Source organism: Hippoglossus stenolepis, chromosome 9 (genome assembly GCF_022539355.2).
Source record: "Hippoglossus stenolepis isolate QCI-W04-F060 chromosome 9, HSTE1.2, whole genome shotgun sequence".
NCBI lineage: Eukaryota > Metazoa > Chordata > Actinopteri > Pleuronectiformes > Pleuronectidae > Hippoglossus > Hippoglossus stenolepis.
The window spans coordinates 19,716,432-19,728,916 of record NC_061491.1 but is presented as its reverse complement, the minus strand read 5'-3'; the positions used below and the strand labels follow the sequence as shown (position 1 = coordinate 19,728,916).

General features: G+C 39.6%; 1 protein-coding gene across 1 annotated transcript in view; it reads right to left on the bottom strand.

Annotated features, from left to right (window-relative positions):
- Window positions 1-12,485, bottom strand: part of ipo11 (importin 11) — a 106,510-nt gene that overhangs the window by 43,905 nt on the left and 50,120 nt on the right. Inside the window, exons 20-22 of the mRNA XM_047341270.1 lie at window positions 10,870-10,983; window positions 4,776-4,891; window positions 2,734-2,810 (exon numbers count right to left, since the gene is read on the bottom strand). Coding sequence (XP_047197226.1) covers window positions 2,734-2,810; window positions 4,776-4,891; window positions 10,870-10,983 — 307 coding nt within the window. The remainder of the gene's footprint in view (window positions 1-2,733; window positions 2,811-4,775; window positions 4,892-10,869; window positions 10,984-12,485) is intronic.

Below are 12,485 nucleotides of genomic sequence, written 5' to 3'. Positions count from 1 at the left end.
GACACCACACTGAGCCAGCCCCCCTCAACGGCCCACATCCTTCCACTGCTCTCCATGCACTAAATAAATGAACCACCGGATGTTCTGGTGAATACCAGCCAAAGATGATGACTGACCAAAGTTTGACTACGAAAAAAAAAAGATCTAACTTGATTTCCACAACAACATTTTATAATCAGTATATGTAAAATGTTCCTCTACTGATTCCTAGAAGGACATTGATTTTAAAACCATGTCTGACCAGCGATCGCAACACAACAGCTTTCAATTTTCAAAATAAGACTTGGTCTTCCCACACCCAAAATCACAGACCTGAACGACAGAGCCTTCACACGCCAAACACTCACCTGAGCAGACGACACCTACCGCACCCTTAATCATAACTTCACTGCCATCCGGACGGAGGTACACAACACTTGAACTGAGAATTCAATAGGAGCGTCGTACCCTCTGCCATTGTAAATAAATGAATTGCCATGATGAATGTGACATGTTTGTAAATGTTTTTATGTTTCATTTGATGTTCGGTAGGTTGCCTGAAAGGTGTGCTTCTGGGTTGACTGTACTGAAATGACTGTGAAAACAAATTTCCCTCAGGGGACAATAAAGTTTAAGTCTATATGTAATACTGTAACCTTAAGAAAATTGTGACACAGAGACACAGGGAGTGGGAACAAAGGGTGGAGAGAGTACTAAGTGCTTACAAGTATTTGTAATTTTAAATTCTTATGCACTGGGTTAGTCCATTTATTAATTCAGCAGCGAACGGAGCCGGTTAACAAATACAGTGGCACATATGCAAATGTTAGAAGTCATACATGCCAGAAAGGTGAAAACATTTACTGAGGAGAAAGAATTAGGTGTAACACTCCCACAGTTTCTTTGGAGGAAAGAACAGGGGTTTGGGTTCATTCAAGTGGGGAACAGAGATGACAGAGGTGGAGAAAAAAGGCCGTATTCAAATATCATTCCTTGCCTTGGAAACAGCATTGTGATGGGCCATATGGGCAAAAATTATCAGGATAAAACATTTCAAGTCAATATTGATAACTATCACAATGAACGACTATTTTTTTTTTAAGTTTAATGACAGATTTTTGCTCCTGAGTGAAGGTTGTGGTTTGAACACTTGGAAAAACAGCAAAACAATACTGCCTCGCTCTGCTTACACAATGCATAAGCGCTACAGTGTATATCGATATATATTAGACTTTTGTTGTATTGCAATCAAATATTTGATATTGTTTTAACGGCCAGCCCTAAAACAGCATTTGACGAGACAATCTTAAATGGTTTAACATCCATCCTTCAATCCATCATCATAGCCACAAAAATGGCAGCATGATCAGTGAGAATTTATTACTCGACATATCTTCATCAATCATGCAGAGGCAATAAAACAATGAATCTCAGTCTGTTTGTCAGACTTCTACAATTGTATTCCTGTTACTTGTCCTATCAGTTAATGTTGATTTTCTTTATATTGTCACTGGGTTCGTCCTCATTGTTCGTGAAACAGATTCATGCTTTCTGCATCAATGTTGTGGAAGAGCAGTGTAACAACCCTATTGAATTTAAGATCACAGTGTTTCTTTTCAGTTTGCCAATGTGGTGCTTTCACATGCTTTAGTGCAAAGGCTTGTTGACTGCAGTAGGTGTTTTTGCCCCCTTACAGCTCCATCTGTGTAATTCTCTGTGATTTGCCTAGAATTTAAAACAACTGGTTTGCTGCTTTGGTTCTTTGCCTTAGTTTACCTTTTTTATCTTCAGCACGAGATAAGAGTAAAAAGCAGCGCCCTTATCTCTCCATTCAATCATGTCCAAGTTCCTCAGAGCACACCTCCGATGTGTAACCTTCCTTTTTATGTCACTTCTTCATGAATTTCTCTGCCATCTCTTCTTAAATCATTCATTTTCATCCACCACCTCCACGCTATGTTTTTCGCCATTTGTTCCCTTTCTCTTGATCCTCATTAATTCCTTCCTCCTCCATTTCATCCATCCATGACTGTCTTACTGAGTCCTTTTGCTCTTCTGTGTCCTGTACATGCTACAAATGATCAAATGCTCCAGTAAGCCTATCAGGCCACACGAGTGTTTATATTAGTCTGACTCTCTCGTTATCTGCAGAAGCACAGAATCAATACTGTTCCACGTCGCACTGAAGGCAACACACACATTCACCTCTACACACTACAGCAAGTGAGGTGTCCCAATGCTCGGGGTCTGTGATAAATCATCCAGCCAGTTCCATTCAATCTGCCACCATTCACAGCTGCCTACAGACCCAAAAAATAGCCCTGATGGCTGCAGGCTACTGCAAATCCACTACTGTGGTCTTTGCGAGCTACAATAGCCTGGAGTGATAAAATTGTGAAAAGTAAGTCCATGTCCATGTATTGCATCAACTTTTTTTCCTTATTCTTTCGTGCTCTCGAAGCATTTGATCATTTAAGGACGGTTTCTTCTTTCAGCAGTTTTTTTTCCATCTCAGGCTGATGTGAAATGTGAACACACACTCTTATTATTTTGAACTATCCAAGATGCAACATAGCTGCATACGAAACCCTCCTTTCCTGCCATTCATTTTAAAGTGAATGATAATGCCACACAGTTACTCTAGATGGAAAAAAAATGTAAAATCATGTGAACACACATCACAAACACAAAGATACACAAACAGGCACGCACACACACACAGCTGGATATTCCAGCAAACAAAGAAAAGCTCACCCAACAAAGCGGACATGTTCTGGAAAATTCTGAGCAGTTCTGGCGTGACGGCCGGGCTGTTCTCCAAAGTCACCAACCTGCATGGTTGCAAGGAGAGGAGAGAGAGAGATTGCAAATGAGGGAATAAAACAGAAACAGAAGAATTTGTGAAAGAAGGGTGCAGGAGACATAGTTTGGAGGTGGCAAAGAAAATGGGAAGAGAAATATAGTGGGGCAAATAACACAGGCAGAGAGAAGAAGAGAACATGGGCAACATAAGAGGTGAGAAAACAGTACACGCAGTTAAGTGGGTGAAAAAGAAACAAAAAGGAAGGAGGAAGAGAAAAATGTCAGTTTGAAAATAAATTTGATAAAAATAGACATGTTACATAAATGTGCTTGATTTAACAATATAATAAAAAAAATACTGTACATCTAAATCAAAATATGGGCAATGACTTATTTAGACTTATTTAGAATTTAAAAGGCCTCTCTCCTCATTTCTAGTCACAAGGCGTCACTGGTGGGATTTCACCTGCAACTAATCCCAAAGATGACGCATGAATAACTGATTTGATGCGTTCTCCACAAATTAACCGGGGGACACAATGTACAGATATGAGGGGAACACAGAACGAGCAAAAGCAGCTGATAAAAGCAAGAGAAAATGACAATGACTTTGTAAACAAAGAAAGCAAATATTTAGGACACGGCTGTTTATCAGGCAGGATGAAAGACGGGAAAGAGATATAAGACTGTGGCTTTGTGCTACAACAAACACAGCATGCTGAACAGTGCCGGTCTCCTGAGGGAGGGACAGGAAAAAAGAGATTAAGGGGGGGGGGATAAAATGCAGAGAGATGATTGGAACGGAACAAAAGGTAACCCCAGCAAATTCTATTCCACTGAAACAAACCTTTCTTGAGGATGTTGTGCATAAATAAAAGTGATATGACATGTAGCAAAAAAATCATCACATAAAGGAAAGACTACTTATTTACTAAGTGTTGACGGTTTTGTCCTTTGTTAATCAGCCAACATGAACGTTTCCTCAAGCTCGAAACAAATGTTATCATCACAGAAGCTTTCAAGATAATTACGCTTATATTTGAGAGGAAGACAAAAACATTACTTGGTGCAGCAACAACTTAAAAACTAAAGAAGTTGCAGTGATATCATTTAAATCTCATCACTGCAACATCTGTTTTTTTTGTTTTGTCTCTCATTTTGTCATTAGAGAATATTACAAAATGATTTCTTGGATGACATTGAAGGTAATGGAACATCCTGAAGTGTAATCTGGTGGGTTTAATTATCTTTTACTTATAATGGGTGATACAGCATTCTGCACTGACGCGGATTACTTCTGTTGCATTGTTAAATGAAACTCTTACAAATCAATTCTATTTAAGTGCATACTCTTAGGGTACTTAGGATCCTAAAGTGTGCCATTTCCTTTCATATATGGATAGATACATATATATTACTGATATTTAGAGAAAAGGATATGACCAATGGTCCATAGTTGTGCTAGACTCGCAGTTTAATTTTACCAAAACAACATGCCATCAGCAAAACTGCAGTTAGCTTACAATGCCATTATATAACCATGTAACATTATTATGCTCATATTTTCAGAGTAAAGCGGTAACGTTAAGTTAACTTTTATTAAATTATTAATTATTTTAGGTACAAAATGACTATGTGTTGAATTCATGAATGGAATCTCCATGCAAAATAACGTATATCGCCGTTTGACTGAGGCAGCGCAACTACTGGTCAAAGTTCTGTTTATCCAGAAATATATAAATCTTATATCAAAAAGACAGAGATTTAAAAAAAAAATCTGCACTTTCGAGAGGAGTTAAAATAACTTGTTTACATGTGGATGAGAGGCCAAAACATGCAGGAAAATGTTTTTCTAGTAAACTATCCGTAAAGCTATGTTACGAATTTAGGAAGCTTAGCTGTGAATTTATGTTTCATAAATGTCTTCCTAGTGAAGTTTCTTTGTAGAACTCATAAAAGATTAAATAGCATATTGTGTGTGCGTGTGTCCATACCAGAGCTCCAGTCCGTCCTCCAGCAAATACACATGAGGTGGCTGGGAAACATCAGTGCTCAGCTGGATGACAGGCAGAAGGAAAGGGTACAGGTTCTTACTCTCCGCCCCAAGACCCTGTGAGAACAGAGAGACAGAAAGTCAATGCCGATCAAGGAAAACTCAAGAAAACTGCAGAAAGGTGCTTAAAAAATGTACTTTATAAGTTTTTACTTCTTGATCATCTGTAGAGAGAGGGGCATGACGGTGTAGAAATAGAAATACACTGTATATTAAAGCTTATAAACCACTGCCCACCATTTCCCACCTATACACACTGTCCTCAGACTCTAAAACTTTCAGAGGATGTCTTGTTCATTTATTGAAAGTGATTTCACTTTCAATAAAAACAAGGTGTCATAAATTATGATTTTTTTTATTACTTAGAAGTTGCAAATGTTTCTAAGGGGAGTTTTATGGTAATTGTATGGCCAGCAGCGAGGGGTCCACCGTTTAATGGCATTTCAAGTAACATAAGCAAGAGTAGTAGGTTTTCTTTGTGCATTAGCCTCTTAAGAGCAGGTTTTCTCTGAACGACCTTGTTACACATGAATGTGAGTGGATATGATTGTACTGTAGCAGGGAGAAGAAGAATGAGCAGCTGAACAATGCCTGTGTCATCTTAACCTGAACAGAACCACATGGCTTTAAAATCATGGAGGACAGAGCTGAAGATTTATATCAAACAGTCTTCATTACATTTTTCTCTTATGTTGAAAATAAAACATCTATCTACTCACTTCCCTCACAACAAATACTCAGCTTTAACTGATTATTAGAAGTCTTTTTTTGTATCATCTATAATTATCTGATTTCATTTGTCCTGGAAGTGAAGTATGTAGATATTGGTCACTTCATCTTTGATGTTTCATTGAACTCCTGTTCTCTTGATAAATATAAGTAACTATGATGTTTTATTATTCCTATTATCTGTATCTTTAATATTATTATTATTATGAGAACAAAGACTGTATCCACTGGGCTACACAGAGAGTACCCTCTAATGCTTCAACTGACAATTTCAAGCTTCATGTAACTTTTCAAAACATGTTTGTTGTTTTTACACATACATTTGAATAATAAAAAATAAAAAACACTTTAATGTAATTATGCTTAATAATTGTAGACTTTGAGACTAATCAGCAGGGCCACACTGTGGTGCAGTTGTTAGCACCGATGCCTCACAGCAAGACGGTTCTGGTTCAAGTGCTGGTTAGCAGAGAACTGTACTGTGTGGTGTTTGGATGTTCTGCCTGAACCAATGCGTGGGATTCTTCCCTCCCAGAGTCCAAGGGCGTGCAGGTCGGGTTGACTGGTGACAGTGGGCACGAAGGGTTGTTTGTATGTGTCAGCACTGTGATAAAACTGGCGAGCAGCCCAGGGAGTTCCCCGCCTCTCGCCCAATGTCACCCCCGCCCCCAGATTGCCACTTCTCTCTGGTGTATTGGTACAACCATTATTCATGTATTCAATTTCCCATCTTGTGGTTTGTTTTGTAATGGATTTTGAAATTGTTTTCGTTAATGTATATTCTGGGATGCCAGTTCCCCCTAAAAAAAGTTTGTACTTCATAGTGTACCAAAGTGTACTTCATAAAAGGATAACCTACCCTTGAGCAAGACTGTAAGTACACTTACTGACAACCCAGACACAAGTACACACATTAAAAAAAACGTAAATACACACAAATATTAGAACACACCAGCATTTCTATTTACCGACTGTAGCACCGAGAGACATGTTTAGCCTAACTTATGAAATATGCCCTCTGAAATAGTTTTTCCCCTTGAAACATCACTTCCATCTTCATCACACATCCCCTCAAACTCTTGTCTGTCGATGAAAACGTAACCGCTGTCTGACACCGTGCCCTTTCAAAGCACCCCATCACTTCAAGTTTTACTCAGCCACTTTGTATATTCACCGAAAACACACACGAGAGAATGTGGGTGAGAGTAATGAGGAGAAGTGCTCTGTGTGTGTGTGTGTGTGTGTGTGTGTGTGTGTGTGTGTGTGTGTGTGTGTGTGTGTGTGTGTGTGTGTGTGTGCTGAAGAAATTATTCTGTCTAAAGGCGAGGATCCAAACTTGTCTCAGAACTGTCAACATTGTTTCAATGATGGTGTGACATTAATTTGGTCTAAATATGCTCCCTCCTGCTTCAATGTGGGAGTGAAAGAGAGAGAGCCAAGCTCAATTCCCACTTGGCGCGACCCTGTTTCTCCGTCACAGGCAACAAGTCACTAGTCTCTTGCAGGCAAAAAGCTATTTCTAAGTTTAAAAACAAGCAATCCAATATGCTGGCTTTTATGAGCTTAAGAGCTGATTTAATGCTGCCTGATCATTCACAGGCGATGACAACTTTATGCCAGTTCCAGATAGACTGAGTTCAAATAGTCAAAATTAACATCCTGCAATTAGAAGTTCAGTGTCCTTCTGTCCCCAAAAAGAGTTGTTTTGTTTTTTTCAGTGACCAGCACATATAGACTCTTTGTTGTAGCTACTCGAAAGTGAAGTCAAATCATCTGGATCACCCCCCTGGTGGCTGGCGGCAGGGTAGGTCCTAAACCTTCCATGTTAGTGGATAGAACATGGACAAAACTGAAAAATCAAAGAAATAATACGAATATTTTTCTCAAAGTAGTTTTGTTTTTAGTAATAAATTGATTCTTTGAAAACAGGGTGAAACGTCATGACTGACGCAACTGACTCTCGATTGGTCGAGCGCATGCATCAGCAGAACCTCAATATCGCAGCCCCACACCAGGATCACTGACCCACAGACTCTGGCTCCAAATGAGCCAGATAGCCGTGTTGGTATCCGGGATAAATCTTTATATACAGTCTGAGATCTAAATCATTTGACCTGCCCCCTGGTGGCTGGCTGTAGTGCAGGTCCTAGACCCTGCCTCGTCCATATAAGTGGATGGGACATGGGCCAAACTAAAAAGTAAATTTAGTAGTCGCTACAGATACCAAGAAATTTCCACGATTCTCGATACACAAAAAAAACTAAACAATTAATCCCATTAACTTCAACACACACTCCTTTACAAAAATATTTGAATATGCCAAAAAAATGTAGCTATGTAGCCTTCAAGTAATAAATAAAAAGAAAAGATTATTAAGGTTATAAAATAGACAGTGTCATGCAGGAAAATTATGAGATTTCAGGTATCTCTCAGTGACTGTAAGAAAATAGCAGGGGCTGCACACAGCTATGTACTTGAGTGCAAGGCTGCAACAAGGTTACTACATTAGTTTAAAATAGTAACGTTATCGTTGTTTCTTCTACGTTTTTTTCAGCAGCGGAGGCAGCGTAGGGGGCTGTGTCAAAAAGCGCACATAACTGGGATATTTTGGGTTCATTTTTGTATAATGGGAGGAAGTGGAGACAGGTCATCCATCTTTATTTACAATCAATGGTCCAGTGTGTCTTCAATGTTTGAGTTTCTAATTCTCTGAAGAATTGAAGTGATGAATCAAATCACTTTACTTCATGTCACATGGAGAGAAGAATGACGTACGTGTGATCTCTGCAGGACCTTCACCAAGTCATGTCTTATATCCCCTCAGGAAAACAAAGATCGGTTCCTGACCTCAGGACAAGGGTGATTCAGACAGTCATACTTCCAGCTGTAACTCAAGCCTCCCTCAGTACAAAGGCCTTTTCATCGTAGTTTTTGGTTGACTCTCATATCACTACCTCACAGATAAAACAGAGGCTGTTTGTATTAGAACAGGACAAAAAAAAAAAAACTAGTAATGCATGAGTTTCTTCTTGATCTATTTTTGACATCACCTACTTTTGCCCTTTTGCTTCCTTTATTCCAACGTCCACTGCTTTGTAGATCACTGCATGCAGAATGTCAGAAAATAGAACTAAACTGAAGTAGGTGGAATTAAAAACACAAAAAAAACTCACTCTATTTCTTTGACATCAGCGTTATATTTAATAGTATATATTAAAATCTCAATTAGCATGCCGTTACACAGTTGACTAATCCAAGCCAATTCAGCTGTACACCCTCAGTGCTTCATGCCATTTTCCATATGTGTACTTGTGATTTCTCTCTGAAAAGGACTGCGTCTATCACTGAGTCTTACAGCTCCTACTGTGAAGTAATGCAGAGGCAGCCACACAGGGGGCAACATCTTTCTGCAGGCTGCTGCGATACTGTAGGGAAGGGAGCATCTGTTTTTCATAAGTTAGGTTAGTGATAAAACCTGATTGATAACGAGGCAAACGACTGAACATAAAATGATATAGTACCAAAAAACTAATTAATTTGATGTTTCAACCACTTGTAATTGTGTGAAAAGATGAATAACAAAGCCGGAAAGTCAGTCAAAGCTGCTGCGTGTTGCTCATCAAACCAAGTTAAGATTCCAGGCAAGTCAGGGGCTGATAAAAAACAAAATTGGTATCACAGGAATCCAGCTGTTTCTGGGGAAATGAACCTAAACCCAGGTTTCCCTCGCAGACAATTTGGAGCTCAGCCTCAGTAACATGTGGCCAGAGAAGTCAAACCCCTCTTCCTGCCAGATTCACTGAGCAGCACCACCTGTCACACTGCAGAAGCTGCTAATGCCACTAAAAATTAACAGTGAACATATTACACTTTAAATGAAACAAGCCATCTTACCCAAGGATCCATTAATTAAGTTAATCCTCAGTGTAATTCTTGGCAGATATTTTGTTGCTGTTTCAATAATTTCTATTCCAATTATTTTGTTAATGGGCTTCCTTTCTTGTTGTCCTGGAAGAGACACAAGAACTGGCTTACTGCAGAAAACCTAAGTGAGCCAGCCAAATGTGTGCTGTGGATCCGAATCATGAGTGTAGTGCATTTGGGAAGGAGGCTCATTTGGGCAGTAAACGTCTCATCTCAATCAATGAAGCATCCACACACTCAAAAGTGGGCAAAGGTCTTTTTTTTTGTAGTTAGGATTTATCTGAGGGTAATGAATGAAAAGTTTGCCACTGACAACAAACAAGACTTGAGCTTTTCAGCACTGCCCTTGTGCAGTTGAATCGAGTAAATCCTGAGGCTCAGGCCACACCACCTGCCTCACCCGTGCGTGGCTCTCCATGTGTATGAGCCACAGCAGTTCAGCAAGGTTGCTGTCTACTCACCGGTGAGGTAGGTAGAGTGACTCAGTCGTAAAACTGTGCACCTTTCACCGGTGAAGAGAAAGGAAACAAATATGTCAGCACTTCTGCTGTTTTACGGGAGTGAGCTGAATGGCATTTATATTTAGTTATCTGATATTTATTTTAAAGTGTGCATACTCGCTGTGCTCTGATTGACTGACAAGGATGATACATACATGGAACACTGAACATCATGCGTGTCAGGGTGTTTGGGCTCTACCCATGTGGTGACCTGTGGCCTGGGAGAGCAAACAACCCATTGTTTTATGTCAATTTTATGTTGTGTTCTGCAACTTTTGTTGTTGTTTTCCTTTTTGATACAGTAGATGACCTTTTGATGACTATACGTTTGTTGAACATGTGAAATTGCATGAAAGAGTTAGGTTGCCTGTATGTAAAAACTCATGTTGAGGTTTATTCCAGACTGGTAAACAGAAACCTTACAAGGGATGGTCAGTTTACCTTGATGGATGCACTTGCACTTTAACTTTGTCCATCCTTGTCTAGGCATTTTCTAATGCAACCTTTTTTTTGTATTTTTCTAAACTTCTAAACTTTGTTTTTTTAATTAATCAGTATTTAGTCTCATCTTTTGTGTATGTGGATGAATTGTCAGTGCGCTTTTGTTTGCTCTCCCACTTGCCTTGAATTGCCCCTCGGGGGCCAAATAAAGTATTTTGAGTTGAATTGAATCTTTACATGGAAATGGGCGCTGCGGTCGATTAAGAGTTAGGGCGGATCCCGAAACAATCTCACGGTTTGAAACCCAGCTAGTGTTGCATCTGTTGTCATACCCCCCTCTGCAACAGATGCCAATTAAAAGGCATCAAAAGAAACCTGTCTTTTATTAGCAAAAGAAACTAATAAAAGAAACCAGCACTGGAAGCTGGAGATGCACCATACCTGTACCAGGTGGACGAGTGTCGTGAGTATGGCACAGCGAAGCATGTTGTGTTCTTCAGATTGCTTCCAGAGGAGGGGCAGGTACTGAACCAGGCAGCCAACATATGGCCGTATCTGAAGCAAGAAAAAAGAAAGTTCAGTGATGATGGCATGTTATGTAACAAATAAGATTTTCAGATTGTTCTGAAATGATACCAGCTTCACAGGTTTACCTGTTATATGAGTCTAGCTCTGTCTGATCAATCAATATGAAGATGGTCAATGTCTTTTGAAAAGGGTGACAAGCAGGTGAGCTAAGGTTTTACATTTTGCTTGCATGTTCTTATTAATGTTTGACATTTACAGTGTTATATTTTGTGTTTGACTTAATTTTATTTCCTTTTGTTTTATAGACTTATTATCTTATTCTCTTGCTTTAATTGGTGTTCATTTAATCTAAATTTTTTATTTCTGTATCAGCACTTTGTAACTTTATGAAATGTGTTTTCAGGAGTTGCACAAGTGAACATAGGCCACTGGGCCTGCTTGTGTTTCTTGAAGACATTTCACCTCTCATCCAAAAGGCTTCTCCATTGCATTTCTTTACAAACCTGACATAAAAGTTGACATTTGATGTAATACAACCTACTTTTATCTAAACCTGCACTACAGCAAACACAGAAATCTGTTTGTTTGACAAAATTGCCATGGTCTTCTCTCTCGTTAGAGTTTGTACGTGATACTTTTTGCTCTAAATCAAGTTCTTTTGGTTTAAACTCGAGAGAAATCTGGGCGGTCAGACACCACGTGGATTCCATCACCCTCATTCCTCTGTGAAATTGGAAAATATGATGGAACAGTTTGTAATTATGATGCAGCTGCTGTACACCAAGCCAAAATGCTGAATTACGGACTTCAAACTGATTTCTGCCATTTACTTGTGCCGACTTGTCTTAACACTTAATTTTCCCTGTGGTGGCTATGTGGCCAAGCTGCAGACCCCAAACTGGGATTTTTCTGTTCGATTACACCTTTATAAGGAGGGGGGGCTCTGAGTAGTGGGACCAGTAAAAAAAGAAACATGACACAGCCTTGAGGAGAAAAATAAAAAGGGGGAAGAAGAGACTCACAAACCAGCCTAGGGTGTCATTTGCCAGACTGACAGCAGAAAAAAAGGAGCTAAATCTCATCATATCTGTCATCGTTTTCATTTCAACTCAAGCTGCTTTCAGGGTTTTGTTGCATCGTTTTTGTAGCAGATGCCATTTTTTTTGTGGGTTCAAAATCCCTTGTGTGAAGGGTTAGAATATTAATGGGACTTCCACTGACTTTGGAAGTTGAGCCAGGGCCAGTGACTGGGGAGGACTTAGCCAGACTGACAGCTCACAAGGATGAAAGCCATTTCTGTGACAGAATTAAGTCAAGAGATCGTTTAAGGAAAGGTGCTTCAAATGGATCTGAAAAGGGCCTGGGGGGGTCGAAAGGAAGGTCACTTTTGTCGGGCTGGCAGTTAAGTGGATTAAAATGATTTACTGGATCCTGGGGAAAAAAAGCAGAATCCATATGGGCACAAAAGCTTTGCAGTGGCAGAGGGGAGAGTGTATCATCATGGTAAATGGGAGCAGACATCAGAACAA